The sequence below is a fragment of the Lynx canadensis genome, chromosome C2 (genome assembly GCF_007474595.2).
Source record: "Lynx canadensis isolate LIC74 chromosome C2, mLynCan4.pri.v2, whole genome shotgun sequence".
In the NCBI taxonomy this organism is placed as follows: domain Eukaryota; kingdom Metazoa; phylum Chordata; class Mammalia; order Carnivora; family Felidae; genus Lynx; species Lynx canadensis.
This window is the reverse complement of record NC_044311.2, coordinates 112,243,317-112,265,213: the sequence shown is the minus strand read 5'-3', so window position 1 is coordinate 112,265,213 and position 21,897 is coordinate 112,243,317. Positions and strand designations below refer to the sequence as shown.

At 41.1% G+C, this 21,897-nt stretch overlaps 1 protein-coding gene across 1 annotated transcript in view; it reads right to left on the bottom strand.

Annotated features, from left to right (window-relative positions):
* DCBLD2 (discoidin, CUB and LCCL domain containing 2) overlaps nt 1-2,037 on the bottom strand; it is an 88,461-nt gene extending 86,424 nt beyond the window's left edge. Inside the window, exon 1 of the mRNA XM_030329151.1 lies at nt 1,560-2,037. Within this exon, the coding sequence (XP_030185011.1) occupies nt 1,560-1,770 (211 nt within the window). The 5' untranslated portion in view covers nt 1,771-2,037. The remainder of the gene's footprint in view (nt 1-1,559) is intronic.
* Between the last annotated feature and the right edge of the window lie 19,860 nt (nt 2,038-21,897).

The window sequence follows — 21,897 nt, the reverse complement described above, 5'->3', positions numbered from 1 at the left end:
GTGTCTCATTTGGTGAGGAGACACAGAACTGAATCTATACTGCTCAAAGATGATTTTTAAAAACATGATATGAACACTTCAGATCTAGAAATAAGCAAAACTGAGCATTCTGCGTATACAGTTACATTCCTTTCTGTATCAAGGTACCTTTTATTTGTGTCTCAGTTCCCTTATGTTTGAAATGGGATAACCATCCCTATCTCAGATGGTTGTGGTGAGGATTAAATGACTTAATACACATACACCACTGAGTACTATGCCTGCCACAAAGTAAGTCCCAACTAGTTGTAGCACTATGCAAGCCTTCTCATTTTTTCTCTCTCCTACTAGAAGGAAAATACATGCACAGGCTCTAAAACTTCAATAGGGGGGTGGGAAGGAGGAGATATCACACTTTATTTTATTAAATGCTGATTCAAGAATTTATTTAAGATGAACTAACTAAAAACCTGAATGCTAAGCATCTAAATTTTAAGTTACACGGCGTAGAAACGTGCCTAGAACTAAAAGAGGTCACTTTACCAAATACATTTTTCTTCATAGTGAGATTCTATTTCCACATGCCTGTCAAAGTTTCGGCATTTTCATAACGACAGGCTGTGGCCATGATTCCACACTTTACTGAGAACCATATGAGAACAACATTTAAGCTGGACTTAAACATGGAGATCAACTTAAAAAAAAAAAAATCTTCCCAGCAATAAATAACAATCCAATCCATATTCTTCTCACTGCAATAAAAAAGGAAATACAATGGGAAAATGTGTTCAATAACTGATGCCAAACTGATTGAAAAATTGCAGTTCACTGCCTGAAAATAGTACTAAAGGGTGGAGGAGGAATCAGCCCTGCATTCTCTTTCCATTATGATGATTATTCAATAAACAGTTTTGTTCAATTCTGAAACAGGTATTTCAAGGACGGTAGACGGAAAAAAGTTCTGTCACTTTCTGGAAGGGCTTACCCTTTTAACTCGGAATGCTCATAGCACGTTGCCTTGGGTCAGAATGAGTGTCTGAACCAGACAATCTAGACCACCAGCAGGAATAATAGGAAGGGATCGTAAAGGACTTGTACTGAATCCAAAACTCAAAGCTAACCAGAATCAGTATCCTTCGCTTTTGAACCTGAGCACTTTCACGAAAGATAATTAGCGCCACTTGCCTTTAACTGGTTTAAGATGCTATTTAATTATCTTGTCTTCCTACTCTGTCCATCATTTTAGCTTAACTTTAGGGGTCACATCTCCAAAACTTTTTTCCTCCCAAATATTTTTGCAAAAAAATCCAATACCGAAAAGGAGGCCTTCACAGCAGAGTCTCTCTTCTCTCTTTTCAGCAGCACCAAAGGCCTGGTCAAAAAGTAAAGACGCGCCAACTTGGGGGACAAGGGGCAGAGCCCACCTTTGCAACTCATCCCGGAGAGGGCCCGGTCTGGTCACGCACCCAAGCGCACTGCACCTCCCCCGCGCGTCTAGAGACCCGACATCCCGGAGGTTCCCCTGCGACCCCGCCGCCCCTGGGGCTCCGCGCGCCGCGCGCTCCCCGGGAACCACTCACCTTGCTGGGCTCCGGCGTCCTCGAGCAACAGGAGCAGGATAAGTAAGAGCAGGAGGAACAGAGGCATGGGGAAGGAAGAGGAGGAGTAGTTGGGGCGGGGAGGGCGAGGGCGGGAGAAGGGGAGCGCGGCCCGGGCGGGGGCGGCGGCCGCGGCCCGGACTCGGAGACGGGGAGGGCTGCGCCCGGCTCTCACCGCCGCCCGGCTCCCCATCTCGGCGGCCGGCTGTCCGCCTGCATAGTGCGGGAGCCCCGGGAGAGGAGGCGGCGGCTGCGGCGGGAGAGCGAGAGGCACCGCGCGCTACGCCCCGCGCCGGGACCGTCTCTGCCCCTTGCTCCGCTTTCGCCTCCTCTTCTCTAGTTCCTTCCCTCCGCTCCCTACCCGGAGACCCCAGACCAGAGCGCTGGGGAAGAGAGGGAAGGAAGCGGGGTACTCGAGCCGCGGAGGGCCGCTGCGGCAGAGCCGGAGGACGCGCCTCCCGCGCCGCGTCCCTCAACCCAACCCCGACTCGCGGCACACGCCCGGGGCTCCGGCTAGCTAGCTGGCAGGCGGGCCGCCCGCTCCCTCGCGCTCCCTCTGGCGCGCACTGACCACGCCTCCTCGCCCGCCAAGGCCAATCTGCAGTTGGCTCCGGTCCGTCTCCCTCCGAGCCACCCAATCAACACGCTCTCTCCTCAGTCGGCCCGTTAGGTCCCCGGCCCACTCCTTGAGCTCAACCGCCCCTCTTCTCTCTCCTCCAATCCCCTGCAGCCTTAGGAAAGCGTCCCACCCCGCTTCCCCCAATCGGGGTTCCGCCCCCAAGCTCGGGCCCCCGGCAGCCCTGCCCGGCCCGGGCGCCTGTTATTGTTGGGACGGCAGCCCAAGCTGATCTCGCTGGGGCGGCTGCTCGCACTGGTCAATGACTTCCGGGACTTCCCCCATCCCGCTCTCCTGGCTCCTCAAGCCCAGCTTGTTCATTGCTCCTCCCCTGCCGCGCATCAGGCCACTGGAAGGGGTGGGAAACCAGGATCCTGGATGGTTTTAGCTGAGAGCTGAGTCTAAGAAAGCAGAGCGTGTTTTTGTTTTGTTTTGCTTTGTTTTGTTTTTTTAATTACAGCCAGTTGTTGCAACAACTCAGACTTAAAAGGTGCAGTGTTGGATATTAAAAAAAAATATGTATTTCTTGTTTCCTATGCCTTTTACTATATTTACTATATTGGGGGCGGGACAAAAAAAAAAGCATATAACAAGATCCATGCCCCCAAAGCAGTTTAAACCTAACATCCTAACATTCATTCAGCCATTCTACCAAGAGTCGTTGACCACCTGCTATCTACTTGCAAACCCTATGCAAAGACTTGTGGGATTTGCAGCCATAATACAGAAATCTTCTAGGATCTAGTGTTGGTACAGAGATGGAAACACATCATGAAAGTCAGAATGCAACAAATGACAATTAGCGTCACAAGCAATTTGATGGAGACTGTAAGTAAATGCAGTGACAAAAAGAACTGGTCTTTTGGAAAGATGAATCCACAGGACTAGGCAGTTGATTGCTTTTAGGAGAAAGGTGCCATCCTGGATGTCATTAACATGGGCTCCTAAGAGGAGGATGGTGTCATTAACAAATACAGAAAACTGGAAAGGTGGATCAGGTTGTGTAGGCAGGTGAGTTGATTTTGGACATAGTGAATTTGAGATAGTCAGCAGCTAGTATTTGAAGTTATATAACAGGCAGGGGGACATTTGGGTCTAAAACTCAGGTTGAGGAGTGCCTACGAGTCATAGGTAAAAGTCACAAGTGGATGTGATATTCAAAATCTTGGAAGCGACTGATATCTTCAAGTGAAAAGCTAAGAGTTGGAAAGGACTCTAGAGATCATCTTGTTCAATTCCCCTATAGATCCCTCATGCGTTAAACCCTTCTACCAAATTTATTCAATAAGCATTTATTGGATGTCTGTTGAACCCTAAGATGCTTTAGGACTAATGTAGACAGTGGACATAAAAAGTTCAATCAGAGGAGCCTGCATTCTGTGGGGGAGGTGAACAAATTCATTGCTGTCAGCACCATTTTGGAATTACAGACTAGTGCCACAATACCACAGTGGAAGGAGTTCAAGGACCCCTTTATGGTGAGTATGAAACTCCTGCTGCATCTTGAACAAAAAGACAAACTGGGGAAGGTGATCTGAAGCCAAAGGCAAAGTAGGCTGACTCACAGACATCATGATGAATCATGTTAAGGGAGCTGAGTGGGGTTAACTATTGCTGATTTAATAGGAGGAACTGAAGACCAATCCGGAAAAGTTGACAGGGGAAAGATCTAAAACAGGCTAAGGAGTCAGGATTTTATTTTTATAACACTGATAAACAGCTAAAGGGTTCTAAGAAAGAGTTACATTATCCAATTTTTATTTTAGAAAGCTCCACCAGATAGGAAGGTGAGGAATAGATTGGAGTGAGAGCAAGACTAGAAGCCAGGAAGAGCCTATCTGGAGACTAGTCTGGTGATTTGTACAGTTACAGGGAGTGACAGTGAATTTGATCTGCAGTGTCAGTGGGCTTGGAGAGGGGAGACTGACATGACAGATATTTATGAATGTAGGGACTGATTACATGTGGGGTTAAGGAAGAGTCAAGGAAGATGCTCAGGTTTCTAGGTAGAGAGCATTGCCTTTCACACAGCAAGGGAATATGATAAGGGGAAGTGTTTTGGTTGGATGTAAAGGTAGGAGACAAGATCATGAGTTCAGTATTGGACATACCAAACATGATGTGCTAATGTGGCAAGCAGTCAGCCACGTACTAAGACTTCTAGTAATTGTTCTCTGAGAAAACTCTCGTTTGTTGGACAACCCCTTTCAGAGGGCACTGAATGGTGACTTTAAGGCCACAGAGATGGTGACAGAGCAAGGTATTGTGAGTCTCAGGCTGGCATTCTCCTGATGACATAGAACTGCCCAGAGGCAGAGGATTCACCTGTAAATTGTCAGCATTGTAGAAGCCTTGCCAGAACAGGCAAAACCTGGGCTATTGCCCTCTCTACTCCTTGTTGATACAGCATGAAAAGATGCCAACGATAAATGCCTAAAGTAAGAAGTAGGAGCACTTACATTTTTTCATCCCTGTTTTACTGACTGTCTGGTATTTTAAAGGGCTATTAATAGTGGAGAATAGAGTGGCGAAGAGATTCTGAATAAGGTCAGTAGGAGGAAAGAGATGAAGGAGAAAGGGGCAAACTGGAGTTATATTTAAGGAGGTGAAATCAAAAAGCTCTTGGTGACTGATACTATAAGACAATTCCATATTTCTATGCTTCAGCTTCTTGGGTTTTGCTTTGGAACTATAGAGTATGGAACTCTGGCTAGAGAACATCTCTGGAGATCGCACTGCTGTAGTGCAGGGGGATTACAGGTATAGCACGGATGTGGAAGATGGTTGATGCTATTTCTGTCCCTATTTCTCCCACTTCTGAGCATTGTCACTCTACTGAGTTGCAAAAACAATGAAAGAATATTGCTCTGTAATGACAAAAATCTCCTTGTGGGACCTCACGCCAATGTAACATAACAGGGATTCATTTCTAGAACGATGACTGGATATAGTGCAATTATAGTTTGTATTATCTTTCTCACTCCCTTCATGCTGCTTTAGCCAACTTTGTCATCTTCCTCACCTCTGGGACTTGGTGTGATTGAGGGTTAACATCTGCCGAGGCAGTAGGAGGAAACTTGTCCAGGACTACTTTACCCACATGGCTCAGATAGCTGGGTCAGGTCAGAAATGGGGATTCTTTTTTTTTTTTTTTAATGTTTATTTATTTTTGAGAGACTAGGGGGGAGGGGCAGAGAGAGAGGGAGACACAGAATCTGGAGCAGGCTCCAGGCTCTGAGCTGTCAGCACTGAGCCTGACGCGGGGCTCCAACTCACAAACAGTGAGATCATAACCTGAGCCGAACAAAGTCCAATGCTTAACCGACTGAACCACCAGATGCCCCCAGAAAGGGCGATTCTAACCAGGACCCAAAGTGAACAGATCTAGAGGAGGCCGTCATCATAATATAACCTCTGTTATGGGGCCCCCTGAAGCTCAAAAGTGCTTCCACAAGGCAAGCCCAGGTCCCATGCCCTTCCTACAGAGTCTCAAATAGATATGGGTTTTAGAGCCTCCCTTGTGACAAGTCCAACAGGGAAAACACAAACTGAGCAATGTCTTCATTGCACACCAGTTCACTGACACGTGCTAGGACTTGTAGCAGCCATGGTCAACTCCGTGCATTGACTAGTAAATGAATTAATGCTTTGGATGAAGGCTCTGGGTAAGACTAGGGCCACACAGAATAGTTACATATCAAATACCAGGAAATTAAAATGTGTATTGTTTGGATGTAGTTATGTTTGATTTCTGCATGTTAAGAAGTTTAAAAATATATAGAGATTCTTAACCTAAATTTTAATTCACCAGACCTTGTTCCCCCGTTTGTCTTCTCTCTTTTGCTCTTTTTTATCTTTCTTTCCTTCTTCTCTTAATCATTAATGAGTGGAAGAATAGAGAAAATTGAATTGATCTGCAGAGTAAGTGAAAATATGGAAAGAATGGTTACAGTCTGCTATTTCTGCCTCCAAATGAATCCCAGCTCAGCTACTGCTAAGGAAACTTGAATAGAGGGCAAGAACCTGGAGGCTGGTGCCTTTTTGCTTCTGTTCATACAGAAACATCTGGGTTTTAATGGTATGACACAGTAAGAATCATTGGCACCATCATTGCTATTAAATGTCTGTTAAGCATTAATAAAACAGAAGAGACATTTAATATGGCATTTATGCTGGAAAACTTGGGATGATGGTATGTAATGAATCACTGGTGGGCTTTATCAGTGAGTGTGTATTTTTGGCAGGATATCAGAAAGAGGGAACAAACAAGAATTTACTTTTGTGATCTTCCAGTGGGATAGTAGAGAAAGATGAATGTGGCAGTTCTGGGGAAATATTTTAAACTTCAAAGACCAGAGTCCTCAGATCTGGTTACTCTTCTCACAGGAGCATTTTCTTTGTCCTGTTGACTGTTTGGACAAATGTTTGCAACCAACATTGTTGCTAAACGTCTGAATTCTGCTGAGACTTTCTTCCTTTTTGTCAACAAAAGTGGTTTGGATACATTTTTTTTTCTTGTAACTTCTTTCAGTTAGTCATTTCATCCAAATCTAGCTCTCAGGTTTGCTATTCATATTTTCTTAACATTTGTAAACTATTTAGGTAGTATAGCAAATTTAAGACAGAAGTGTTAGGGACATGATTTATTATAGAAAATATTTAATTTCTCCTAGTGGATAATGGTTAAATTTTTTTTCTTGGCATATTTCAGCAACATGACTGACTTTCCTTGTTTTCCATTTGCCTTTTTCTCCTGTACGACCACCTCTTTTTTTTCTCCTTCTACTCCTCACCCCCACCCACCAACACCCATTTGGTTTTTCTAGGAACATAAAAATTTAACTCATTCATTCTCTTGTGGATCAAAACAAGAAGGTTTCAGCTTGGTGTTTTATCTCTGATGGAAGCTGCCAAAGATTTTAGTAAGAATGCTCTCCATAACATCAACATCATGCCTGGAAACAAAAGAATAAATTATTCGTGAATGGTTAACAGAAAACTGAGAAATGAATAGGGAACAGAGCAGAGTAACTGAGATAATGTGATTTAGGTATATAGTAGATGCATGCTTCCTCTTCTCTACGCCTGTGTTCTTTCCTGTGGGACCTTTGCTGGCAATACAGTCGCAAATTAAATACACAGAGCTGAGATGTTGTTTGGCTTCTGAGAAATTGAGTTGTTTCATGAGATCATGGAAACAGCTCTGGACCAGACTCTTGTGTCCAACTTCCGCTTGAAAGTGCTGTATGATCTCCAGCAAGGCTCCTAACCTCTCTAGGCCTCAGTTGCCTTATTTATGGCTCTGAGAATAGGTTTAAAGTTTAACGGTTCTTCCAAATTCTCATTACACACTGCTTGCTTTCATCTCCGAGACAAATTCTAAGTCCTCATTTCCTAAATAGCTACCCAATGCAGGAGGGAGAGGAAACACAAGCTGATATCTGCAGAATTCTTCTCTAGGAGAGCATTGCCTGTGCTGACCAGGTGTGCACCTTAAAGGGTGTGCTTAGTTTGGAAGATGACCCTCATGCCCCTAACCCCCAGCCCAGCAATGCCTTTATGAACTAAGGCTAGATGAAGAGCCCCAGTTCCATTCGGTGAAAGAAGCAAATAGGACCTTGGAGCAGGGAGGGTAACCTTATCAGGAAGGAGATGGGGGAAGCAGAGGACATGAAGCTGACCATGATGTGGCTGGAAGCTGGAGCTCAGAAGTGAAAAATAGTAAAAATTCCCCAGTGCAGAGAACGCAAAGATGCTTTCAAAGATAGAGATATCCAATAAAGGTGTTTAGTTGTTTGCTTTATGTGCTGTTGTAACACACACTCCCCAGCCTTTCTCCCAAACTCTCTTAAATTTACTACAGTTTAAGTCTTGATTGGATGAAACTCTGGGAAATAGGTCTTAGAAGTACAGAGGTGACAGTCAGGTTGGTGTGCAACTTATTGATTCTTCATGGAAAAGGGCAGTGTCCTCAGGAGGTGAAATGAAAGCAAAGATAAAACGATGAGAAATAGCAGGAGATTCCTAGAACCAGAGGTTTTGAGAAGCTTAAACCTCTGCACTGCTCACCATCCTCTTGACAAAGAGGTTCCATCCCTAAGTAAGTCAGGATATTTGAACAATTTGTGGTTTGCTCTTAAGTTTTTATTTAAATTCCAGGGGCGCCTGGGTGGCTCAGTCAGTTGAGCGACCGACTTCGGCTCAGGTCACGATCTCATGGTTTGTGAGTTCGAGCCCCGCGTCAGGCTCTGTGCTGACAGCTCAGAGCCTGGAGCCTGCTTCTGATTCTCTCTCTCTCTCTCTCTCTCTCTCTCTCTCTCTCTCTCTTCCCCTCCCCCACTCATGCTCTGTCTCTGTCTCAGAAATAAATAAACATTAAAAAAAAATTTATAGTGCTCGCTTCGGCAGCACATATACTAAAAAAATTTATAAAAAAAAATTTAAAAAAAGTTAAAAAATAAAATAAAATAAATAAATTCCAGTTAGTTGACATAAAGTAAAATTTTAGTTTCAGGTGTACACTATAGTGATTCAGTGCTTCCATACGTCACCCGTCACCCGGTGCTCATCACAAGTGCACCCCTTAAATCCCATCGTCTATTTAATCCAACTCCCCTCCCAGCCACCTCCCTTGAACAATGTTGTTTAAATATAAAAGGATGAGGTGACCATAGCAAGCTAGAGAATTTTAAATCATCCAGACAGCTCATATTTATTACACTAGGACAAGCAAATAATAGTATAATAATTCTACTTTTTATTTTCTAAGAACCAAGAGAATAGAAATAGAAATTGGAATTTTTTAAAAATACGCAGGTCACTTCTTTCAATTATTTCTTCGAATCCTTTAATTAAATTTTAATTTAGATCCTTCAAATTTAATAAGTCAATAAAATAGGGACTAATATTTTAAATAATAGCAAGGCTTTGGAAATGCAGTGTTTAAAAGGAATACCTAAGGTTTTTGAAACAAAGAAGTATATCATCTTCCTTATATCACACTCACAGACTAGCTGTTAGCCTGCCTTTTAACACAATAGGATACAAATGAGATGCAGAATATATATTTTCATTTAAGCAGATCTTTTTATTTTGGGCATTCTATTAACCATGATTTTAAAATGGCAGGTTGTGGTCTAAAAGGAGATAAAATGTTGTTCAGATTAACCTTAATTTCCATGAGATTCTGCATTAACAATCAGGTTTTAATTCCAATGTAAGTAATACTTTGCATTACTGATTTGTACTATCATTTGTTCATAGTTAACATATTGCACAAAAGTGAAAATGTCAGAGATTTTTCTAAAGGATTCATTGCAGACCAAGAGGACTCCTGGGAGGGAAACAAAGGAGAATGTAATTTCTCTGGCCTAGCTAATTTTTTTAAAAAAATCTTGAAGGACTGTATATGCCTTGTACTCATAGAGTTTTGAACAAATGAGACTATTTTCTTACCACATATCTGGCATTATTTACTGGTTATCCCTTTAAATCAATGCTTAGTTCCCATTTGTAGATCTGAAGAATGTGCATTCATTTTTGGTGCATGTAATCAACATATTTAATACTACTGACTTCACTGAAGTGGAGGGGGAGGGCAGGCCTTGGTAAAAGACCTAAATTATTGAGTCACAAATATATGTGGTAACAAAATTTCATGGATTTCTTATTTACTTAAGACTCATTTGGAAGACCCTGAGATTGTAACAGCTCCATCTAATGACAAAGTTTAACTATTTGTTTAGCTGTTTGATTTGAAACAATAAAAGTGGTTTTATTTCCCCCAAATCAATAACCAGACAGAAGGTAATTCAGGATTCACCTTAGTCTTTTTGTCATTTGCTATTATTCTCATACTTCCAAATGTTGAGAAAGTACCTCATTATCACAACTGAAATATATCCACTCTAGATACCATTAGACAGTCCCATATGCTTAGAGTTAATCAAATCACCTAAAAAATAATGTCCCCACCAGAAAGCCATGCTGAATCAGCACCCGGATTTTATTTTAATAATAACTGCAACAATGTGTATAATTAAATTGAAATTCTTTCCAAACTCATACAGTCATTCATGCATACTTATGGCAGCCATCCATTTAAAGAAATTATAGTTATGCATGGCCCAGAATGAATTTTTAAACACCATCTGTGCCCTAATGGAAAACAAAATGAAACAAATGAGCCATGTTTGAAGATATGTTAAAATATTACACTCAAATCCCATCTGTAATCACACATTCTCTTTTGAAAGTTGTTTCTCAACATTTATGTCTATATATTTGGCATGTAGAGAATTTGTTTCTCTTTACCTATTTTTTCCTGGTCCTGCAATCATTTTCATAACTGTGTGTCTTATTCCATTCTATCATATGAAATACCCCTCACCTTTATTTTCCCAAACTAAATGAAAACAAGAGGTAGTTAACATTCATGAAAAGTAAAGTGAGTAGCCTTTAAATATTTTTCTTTTTTTTTTAACATTTTATTTATTTTTGAGACAGGGAGAGACAGAGCATGAACAGGGGAGGGTCAGAGAGAGGGAGACACAGAATCTGAAATAGGCTCCAGGCTCTGAGCTGTCAGCACAGAGCCCGACACGGGGCTCGAACTCACGGACCGCGAGATAATGACCTGAGCCGAAGTCGGCCGCTTAACCAACTGAGCCACCCAGGTGCCCCTAAATATTTTTCTTTAAAAGCAGCTTTTATGGACTTGATGTAACTAATAAATGATAAGAAACCTGTGTAAGACAGGACAATATGAAAACTGTGTTTAGGAGAAGAGAATCTGAAATATTTTGAGAATGTAAAAATGTGCTTTAAAAAAATGCAACGAAACTCAGAATTCTACACCCTACCCAAAGACCATTAATTTTTCCCCATTAGGTTTCCAAATTGATTTAAAAGCAGGATGCGTAAAAATTATGCCATAATTTTATGGGCTGTGGAATAAAATGAGCTACTCTGCTGAGATGGTGAGCACCAACACACTCAACCTGATGGTGCTTTCCAATTTCTGAGAGCCCCTTTCGGAAATCCAGGGCCTCCTTTCAGTAATGGTAAGAAAAATACTGAGAACCACTGGGTTAGAAGATTTAATTCTGACAACTAGGCTGTGTGAGTTCATTAGGGTCTTTGGCTTTTTCAGAGTTACATTTAAAAATCCTTATGTGTCTATTTCTGCCAAGCTTGCATGCATCCTAAGCTGTATATCTTCCATATTCCTTCTCCTTTGCTGTAAGAGTCTAAATGAAACACTTTGAACCATTAATGGAATGTAGTTGACCCAGTGCCCTCTCTGTCACAATGTTGATTCACAGCCACAAAGAGCAATGGGCAGCAAGCCCAGATGCAGACAGTGTCTAAATCTCAGCAACAGGTCAGATGTGGTGCTTGCTTAACGCGCCCCTCTGTCTTGATCAAGCAGGTTGCCTGTCACAGTGGGTACAATTTCTCATTGTAGGAATTAGTTGTACACAATTTCCTGTCACCAGGATTCCTCAGAAAGCTGTTTGTGACCAGGATGAGGTACTCTGCTGTCACAGCTGAAGAATCGTGTCCTCAGAGCTGGCCACCTCCCATGCTCAGGGAGTGTGATCAGAAGAGGAAGGGAAGGGGATACACGTTTAGTGAGCCTCTACCTCTGCTTGGCATTTTACACATGTCATATTATTGATGTCTTGTGGCATTTCAGTGAGGTAAGTATAATTATTAACATATGGGCACACTGATTCAGTGATGAGGCGAGGCCTCAGCTGGAGTGAGACTCCAGGCCTGCCTAATAAGAGTGCTCATGTTTTTTCCACTTGACCACACTGCCTCCATAGTTATTCTGGGAATTTTCCTTCTATCACTCAGTGACCTAGATTCCTTCCAAAGCCTTCTACCAGCAGGCAACAAAGTACCTAATAAAAGCACATTATTTTGTTGGTCACAAAATTGTTATTTGATACAAATGGCTATTTTGGAAACTGCTACTAAAAGGTCACTTTATCTCTTGCGTTTTCTGAAAGTTCATCAAAAAATTCAAATCCTGAATATTTTGAAATATGTGCAAGCTTAGATTCTAGAGTTGTACAGGGTTGAGTTCAGTGTTCAGAGAATGCCTTATCTTTGCCTAATGTAGTCCCGTGAAGCCTTGGAGAATCTGAGAGATTGATTTCCAGTTAAAAATGGTGGATTGACCACGAACATTTATTCTTTCCTCCCACTCTGAAAATGATGTTAAAATGACATTAGAAGAGTTAAGAAGGTATGTATCAATAAGGACAAGGCTAGAGTTCTCTAGATCAAGGAAACATCAGGCAGGGGACTGGAATTTAAGAGCCAGAGCTACATGGATTGGAAGAATAAATATTGTTAAAATGTCAATACTACCCAAAGCAATGTACACATTCAATGCAATCCCAATCAAAATTGCACCGGCATTCTTCTCAAAGCTAGAACAAACAATCCTAAGATTTGTATGGAACCACAAAAGACCCCAAATAGCCAAAGTAATATTGAAGAAGAAAACCAAAGTGGGAAGCACCACAATCCCAGACTTTAGCTTCTACTAAAAAGCTGTAATAATCAAGAGAGTATGGTATTGGCACAAACACAGACACATAGACTGATGGAATAGAATAGAGAACCCAGAATTGGACCCAGAAATGTATGACCAACTAATCTTTGACAAAGCAGAAAAGAGCATCCAATGGAAAAAAAGTCTCTTTAGCAAATGGTGCTGGGAGAACTGGACAGCAACATGCAGAAGAATGAAACTAGCCCGCTTTCTTACACCATACACAAAAATAAACTCAAAATGGATGAAAGACCTAAATGTGAGACAGGAAATCATCTAAACCCTAGAGGAGAAAGCAGGAAAAAAACCTCTTTGACCTCAGCCGCAGCAATTTCTTGCTTGACACATCTCCAAAGGCAATGGAATTTAAAGCAAAAATGAACTATTGGGATCTTACCAAGATAAAAATCTTCTGCACTGCAAAAGAAACAATCAACAAAACCAAAAGGCAACTGGTGGAATGGGAAAAGATATTTGCAAATGACATATCAGATAAGGGGTTAGTATCCAAAATCTATAAAGAACTTACCAAACTCAACACCTGAAGACAAATAATCCAGTGAAGAGATGGGCAGAAGACATGAATAGACACTTTTCCAAAGAAAGACATCCAGATGGCCAACAGACACATGAAAAGATGCTCAACATCACTCATCATCAGGGAAATAAAAATCAAAGCCACACTGAGATACCACCTCACACCGGTCAGTGTGGCTAAAATGAACAAATCAGGAAACTACAGATGCTGGCGAGGATATGGAGAAACTGGAACCCTCACACACTGTTGGTGGGAATGCAAACTGGTGCAGCTGCTCTGGAAAACAATGTGGTTCCTCAAAAAATTAAAAATAGAACTATCCTATGACCTAGCAATAGCACTACTAGGAATTTATCCAAAGGCTACAGGAGTGCTGATGCATAGGAGCACATGTACCCCAATGTTTATAGCAGCACTTTCGACGATAGCCAAATTATGGAAAGAACCTAAATGTTCATCAACTGACGAATGGATAAAGAAGATGTGGTTTGTATATACAATGGAATACTACTTGGCAATGAGAAAGAATGAAATCATGCCATTTGCAGCAATGTGGTTGGAACTGGAAGGTATTATGCTGAATGAAATAAGTCAGTCAGAGAAGGACAGATATCTTATGTTTTCACTCATATGTGGATCATGAGAAACTTAACAGAAGACCACGGGGGAAGGGAAGGGAGAAAAAATAGTTACAAACAGAGAGGGAGGGAGGCAAGCCATAAGAGACTCTTAAATACATAAAACAAACTGAGGGTGGAAGGTAGTGGGGGCAAAGGGAAAATGGGTGATGGGCATTGAGGAGGCACTTGTTGGGACGGGCAGTGGGTGTTATATGTAAATGATGAACCATGGGAATCTACCCCAAAAACCAAGAGCACACTTTACACACTGTATGTTAGCCAACTTGACAATAAGTTATATTAAAAAAAAAAAAAAAAGAACCAGAGCTAAAAATGGAGTTGGGGGCTGCATAAGTACATGCCTACATACTGAAGTCAAGGGCTCTAGTGGTTTTTCACCGCCTGTATATCACAGTTCCAAAGACTGGGTCACAGTGGTATCTAATAATTAAATGAAATGTTCTGAGATTTCACTGAGGTTCTGGAACATTCTGCCATGCCATTACTATCTATGCTGCTTCAATTTTGTCTTGGGCCTGCTGTGGGTCACAGTATGGCAGGCTTGGTCAATGGTTACTTTCATCCCATATTCCTGGCCCTGTGTGCATTCTAACAGCTACTTAACCAACTGAACAAGAGCATGTATTGTCCTGGTGCCCAGCTAACCTGAGAAATGGTAAGCTAATTTCTACTGAGCCAGTTTGGCAACATAAAAAACATGAAATTTTTTAACGAAGAATGCAAGAATTTTGTAACAAAATTAACTAGGTCCTCTTTTCGTTTCAACCATCCATAGATCTTAGAATAACCTTTCAATACCGTAACTCTAAAAGAGATAATTACTGTGTCAAAAGTCATATTTGTGTCTCTACTTTGTCCCACCTCCCTTCCTCCTTCATGCTTTATGCATGGTTTGCTACCTACAATTGCATGAAGTCCACTCATACTTTTCCACAGTGTGAGCAAATGGCATGCTATAAACTGTGAAGAGTTAGCTGGAAATCACAAATATCTCTTTACACAGTTGGATTCTCTTAGCATATGCTTAAGGTTTTAGAGAATCTGCTCCAGGAGCTGGATTTCTTTTTTAAATCTTGTGAAGGGCTCCATAGGCCATTGCTTTAAGATCATGGGGATCTTAAGATCCAAGCTTACCTTAACTGTGAAGGTCATCCTATATACACGCTTATGCCGAATTTTTTGCTGCTAGAGAGCATGGACTATTTTACATGATTTTAGTGTCTCTTTCCAATAGATAGCACCATAGTAAGTTTACAGTAAAGGTTTGATGAATGAATAATGTATAGATGAAAGAACTGTGACTCTTTTGGACTCAGAAAAATTCTCTTATTGTTTAGATTCCAGGTATCACCCTTTGATTTCCAGGTCTTACCACTAGCTTCTGTCCTAAGGCTCATGTCACAGGACAAAAAGAAAAAATAAACGTTTATTTACTTAAGTCTTCATATTTAGGTTTCTGTTATTTAGAGCAGAATGTAGTTCTAGCTGACATAACTGATGTATGGTAGGAGGGAGGTGCCACAATCCTGATGAAACAAAATATAATATAAATGCACTGAACATTTTCTAAGAGGAATTGGTAATGAAAAAGACTTTGTTACAAATTGGTATAAAAGTCCCTTTCGTCAATGCTGAGTTATATGAGCCTGCTATTCCCTAATCTGATTAAATAAATATTAAGTAATTTCTAATGTGTCTAAGATATTGTCCATAATACTATAGCAAGATATAAACATGAGTTAGGAATGGCTCCATAATAAGCACTAATAGGGTCTATTAGTGCCTGTTAGAGATGACTGGATAAGCACCACAAATATATATGATACAAAGTGCAGTCCAGCGTGTACTGTGAAATAGATGTAGATGTAATAGAAACATTGCATTTTGTTGAAGGGATCTGGAAAGCTTCATAGAGAAGTCCTTTGAGATGGACAGGATCTCATCAGGTTGAGAGGTTAGGACACTATAAAAGAAGAAAACGGTACAGACAAAGGCATGAAGGTAGGAACCTGCAAAGTATGATCTAAAGAGTTATTACCTACCGTATAAGCTATGCTAATTTTTGTCAGCTCCTGAAAACTGTCAAAATATCATTTAGATCACTGAGATCCCTCATTTACATTTTAATTTAGCCACCTTTGACACTCTTGTCAGAGAAAAATTTTATTTCTCCATTTCGTTCCGGCAATGAAAGTGGGACTTGAAGATACTACAATCTGAGGGTATTAATGCAAATGAATTCCTTATTTGTACCCACTGTCTGTGAGAGAGCTTGGAATATACTAATACATCTTTATTTTCCATGATGACTTGAAAGATGCCTATTTTAATGATATCAGGATTATAATAAATGCAATCACCTTGAGTATCCTTGCCCACTGTGTAATGTGTGATGCTCTTTAATTGCACTCCTTGTCAAGCAAGAGGAAATTATACAAAGGAAGTGATACAGCCTGTGAACAGATAAGAGTGTGCGCTTTGTAAATTGCTCTGGAGTGTGGGAGAATCCCTAATGAATCTTTGATCATCACTTTATCTCCCTTATTTTTAACATGCAGTCTATGGCATTCTTTCTTGAAGGTAGGATGGAGAGATTACCCTTCTTTAAGGTTGCCAAATAATTAATACTATGGAATTGTTTGCGTAGAACCTGAACAAATCATTCAAATGGTTGAAGAAAAGAAATTTAATTAATAAAAAGTGTATACATCAAAAATTAGGTCTTTGTTTTCCTTATTGTGGCTGAAGGGGTTTTCTTGCCAAGTTTCCCTGTGTTTTCTGCCTTTCCTCCAGCTCTTACTTTTCCTGGAGCATTGGCAATCAGATCTTTTGAACACTGTGTTATCCTGTGATGTCTATGACTGTGTCTTTGACTCCCTATGTTACCCCGAAAACTAATATCCATGTACCTACAGTCTTTGTTGGATGATTAGTGGAGATGTTTTTTCTTTGTTACTATTTTTTTTCCCTCCTTCCAGATACCAAGGTCTTCCCCTGCTTGTGACTTTTCGCTTTAGAGAGAACGGCATTTTGTCTTTGTGTCCTTTCGTTAGAGTATCTATATCATAGATTGTTCAATCAGGGACACTTTAAGATATATCATAGGGTCATCCTTTTTTTTTTTTTTTTAATTTTTTTTCAACGTTTATTTATTTTTGGGACAGAGAGAGACAGAGCATGAACGGGGGAGGGGCAGAGAGAGAGGGAGACACAGAATCGGAAGCAGGCTCCAGGCTCCGAGCCATCAGCCCAGAGCCTGACGCGGGGCTCGAACTCACGGAGTGTGAGATCGTGACCTGGCTGAAGTCGGATGCTTAACCGACTGCGCCACCCAGGCACCCCCATAGGGTCATCCTAATACAAGGATGATACTGATAATGAGCCTGGAATAACAGGTATAAACTTGGACTGTGATGGGCACCCTGGGGTGTCTGATCACCTGCCCTGCTCTTTTTCTCTTTCTCTAAGCTGATAGGCAACAGGCTCACACCTTTAAGGGTAGAAGCTATGTTTGGAATATTTACATTCAGTAAGTAAGTAGCCATTGTCTAGTGTCCCTGAATGAACCATCTCCTTCATGTCACTTCTCCCAGTACCCTCCGGACCTCCCTACTTTCTGGCATCTAAACTGCTAACCCTCGGAGTGGTTGGAGGCCTCGATCCTGTACCAGGTCTAAGGTTGGTATCTGCTATGATAACAACTGTGCCATATGAATTGCTAAATACTTATAATAATACCCCAACCTTTTCCCTATCTGTCTACAATGTCGCTTTTTCTCTTACCTTGTCATTCTATCAGAGTCCAGTCCCAATCCTGCAAACATTCCCAAGCTTCAGTTTTCTGTTTCATCCCTATATACCTGTGTGTTACATTCAGTTTTCTAGACATTATGCATATACATGTCATAAATAGTAAGATATTTCTTCTGGCTCAAGGAGAGAAAGGTATTTGATTTTGTTATCAGCTTCATAGAACCTCATTGTGATTATAATTGCCTTAAACAAACAGCTTTGAAAGGAAAGCTCTTTCTTCATAATCACAGCATTACAGAAAGATTGTTTCTGTCTGTGAGCCACCTCCTCTGACTGGAATGTGGAGAAGGCAACTGGTCTCCATGAGTCAGATTAGAAAACTAAAGAAGAGTGTCAAAGAGCATTATGACTGAAAAAGGGTAGGGGTGCCTGAGTGGCTCAGTCGGTTGGGCGACCGACTTCGGCTCGGGTCATGATCTCGCGGTTTGTGAGCCCGAGCCCCGCATCGGGCTCTGTGCTGATAGCTCAGAGCCTGGAGCCTGCTTCGGATTCTGTGTCTCCCTCTCTCTCTGCCCCTCCCCTGCTCACGCTCTGTCCCTCTCTGTCTCTCAATAACAAAAACGTTAAAAAAATTAAAAAAAAAATAAATAAAAAAAGGTAGAAAATGATTGTGTCTTTTTCTTAAAAAATTTACAAGCCAAGTATTTCAGATTACCAGGTCAAGTGAAGACCTTTCAAGAAGCATTAGAAAAAAATAAATTAAAATGTTGTGATTGGTGAAAAACATTCTCCCTTTTTTGCGAGGACCAAGTATGAAACCAGGATGAAGTTCTCCCTCTCATATAGCAATTGTGAATTGAAGGGACTGGCTTTGGATCAAGAACCAAAGTATTTTCATGACTTAATATGAACGTGAGATCTGAAATATTTCAAATGTGAAGATGTCTTTGATAAGAACTTTGGGGAGTTGGTGTCTTTTATGTCATGCCCAGAACCGGGATAGGGAAAGCCATAGGGGAGCATAGAAAGTCTAGGGAAGTAGTGAGGCTGCAGAAAAAGCATATGACCTAGAGTCAAATGAAAATCTGGGTTCAAATCGAACTCTGCCCCTTGCTAACTAACCTCTCTCATGAACTGTGATCTCACAAACCATGAGATCATGACCTGAGACAAAATCAAGAGCCAGATGCTTAATTGACTGAGCCACCCATGCGCCCCAAGGAGATCATTTTTAAGGAAGAGGCTAAGGCAAAGACAAAGAAGAGTCAGTGTGACCTGAACACTAGATGGGTGTCTGAGGAGTGTGTGGAGAGTTGGAAGGAGAGCATAAAAAGCATAAAAGAAGGAAGGAGAAAGAACGAAGCTGGCACTCCTGGAGGAGTTGATTCCATATGAAGTTAAGACCAAAGACAGTCCAGACATGTACACAATCCCCTTGCTTCTCTGGAGATCGAAGGGAGGACTGTGGCAATTTCTGGCCCCAGAATAATAAAAAGAAGAACTACCGTTAAAATGACTGCACCCTATGGATCAGTGTTTAGATGAGAAGTTCATAGCCCTGAGGTCCATAAACTCCTAGAGGAGCTGTAAGTGTACTTCAGGACGCCCTGTGAGCCCCCTGAAATTGTGTGGAAAATTTGGCATATATTTGTGTTTTCTGAGAACAGACTCCATTGCTTTCTTTGGATGGAACAGAAGTGGCGGTGGACGTCAAGTCCCCAAAGTTCATTCTGTGGCTCCCCCCATTGTGGAGCAGCACTCGAGTGTTTGGGAATTAGTATCTTCTCTGGGGAGGTGTGCTTGATCTAAGGATAATCCACGCCCCTTTGCAATAACTGAAATTAGAAAGAACAGAAAGATAAACCTGATGTAGCCCTCGCTCAGCTTCTTCTCTGACTCTTGAGAGAAAACCTGCTCTTGCTCTAAATGCACATGTCTGAAGAAGCACATGGCCCAGCCCGGAACCCAGCCTACAACCATGGCAGGATGATTCTGACACTGTGGATGGAAGAACAGAGAGATGAAGAAAACTAGAGTCCTCCTAACATTCTTTGAGCCACTGGTTCAACAATGTCCTGAAGCCTGACCTACATCTGAACTTTCTCCTGTAACTAACAAAGGTTACTATTTAAACCAGCTTGAACAAGGTTTTCTGTTACTTTTAACCAATTGTATCTGAATGGATACAGTGACCACCAAAGTGTGAGAGCCAGTGGTTTATACTACATTAACAGGAGAAGAATCATAGGGAATGCTTAAATGAACTGTTTAATGTTTAAAGCCATTTCAGTATAACTGGACACCATAATGTCTTTGTGCACTTTACCTCATCTAAAGTGGTTAAATAATATGTGCTTTTCACTCCAATACAATTGTAGGTGTGCCCTTGAACTCTTGAAGGTGGTAAGAGGATGTAGGAACACTATCATACAAAAAGAGGTGGTATTAGGAAACTTAGGGAGTGTGTGTGTGGGGGGGAGGTCTTTAATTATGCAGTGAAAACTTTTACAGAATCACAATAGTTCAGAAAAACTCAGGTACACAAGAAGTGTAATTGGGAGAGTGTATAATACAACTGCCTCAAGGCATTACTGGGGAGGGAGGTGTCTGCCTTTAGGTCTTATCAACCCCTTCCGAGCCTTTCGCTCCAGAGGAAACTCTTTTGCTTTGGTACTTGGCCTGAGTGATTAAGTGCGCTTACCTATTGGCAAATGAAGGCTCTGTAGGCACCACCCCAGTTTGTTCTCCACCCCTGCCTTTACAGTCTGCAGACACAGCTAAGTCTTAATCCAAACTTTTGTGGTAGACTAGCCACCCTGCATCTTTCTGATACGTACCTTCTTCTCTAGACTGCAAAACCCTGGTTAGGCACATTATCTTGCTTTCTCTATAGAGCATTTTAATCTAAAACCCTACATTCTGCTCAGAGCCCACAGGAACTTTCAAATGCTCTCTCTATCACTTTAGGTCATAGACAACTTGGGAGGATGAGGATGGAAACTTAAGGCCCTCTCTTGGCTAGATCGGCTGTGCTGCTCTCTCTCTCTCTCTCTCTCTCTCTCTCTCTCTGGCCTTTCCCATGACTATATGAGGCTGTTACTTCCATCATTCCAGGCAGAAATCTAGGCAAATGTCCACTCTACTCTTGGAACTCAAACTTAAAATGAAATCTGAGAGGGAATTCTGTGGGTGTGTCCTACCTGCTATCCCTCTTGGTATTTTTTTTTTTTTTTTTTTGTCAATCACTTGGGTTAATGAATAGAAATCAGTCTACAGATAACACCATGCTGGGAAAAATGGATGAGCATAAAATAAAAGCTGCAAATACTTCTCTAATGTTTACTGTATCCTTTCTTCTATGTGCTTTACATATTTTAACTCATTTAATTCTTATTTCATAGATGAGGAACTTGGGACATGGGGTCATCAAGTCACTTGCCCATGGCCACACAGTAAGGAAAGAATAAAGGTTTGAACCCAAATAGACTAGCTCTAAACTACATGCTATTAACCATTATAAATATATATATATATATTTATATATATATATAAAGTTTATATATTATATATATATTTAAAGTTTATATATATTATATATATATTTAAAGTTTATATATATTATATATATAAGTTTATATATATATAAAGTTATATATATATATATATAAAGTTTATTTATTTATTTTGAAAGAGAGAGCACATGCAAGCACATGCAAGCAGGGATGGGGCAGAGAGAGGGGGAGAGAGTGAATCCCATGCAGGCTCCACACTGTCAGTGCAGAGCCCAGTGCGGGGCTTGATCTCATGAACCCTGAGATCATGACCTGCGCCAAGATCAAGAGTTGATTGCTTAACCAGCTGAGCCACCCAAGTGCCCCTTAACCATTATGTTTGGATGTCTTCAGCATGGTATAAAAGTTAAGCCAATAGAATGGATGCTTTAGATTTGCTAAAACAAAGGGCAGAGTCGAATAGGTAGGGAAATACAGATTTTAAAATAGTCGATATGATAAAAGACACGGTTTATAGTTGGTTATCATCTAGATTTGAACAGGCATAGCTGCTTTTTAAAAGGTTAGCACAATTCCAGACTTGTGGCAAACAAAAACATGATTCAGCAAAGAGGAGGTAAATGTTCCACTGTATTCTGACTAGTCTAACCAATAGATTATGCTGAACTATTTCATCTAAGTCTAGTGTCAGAG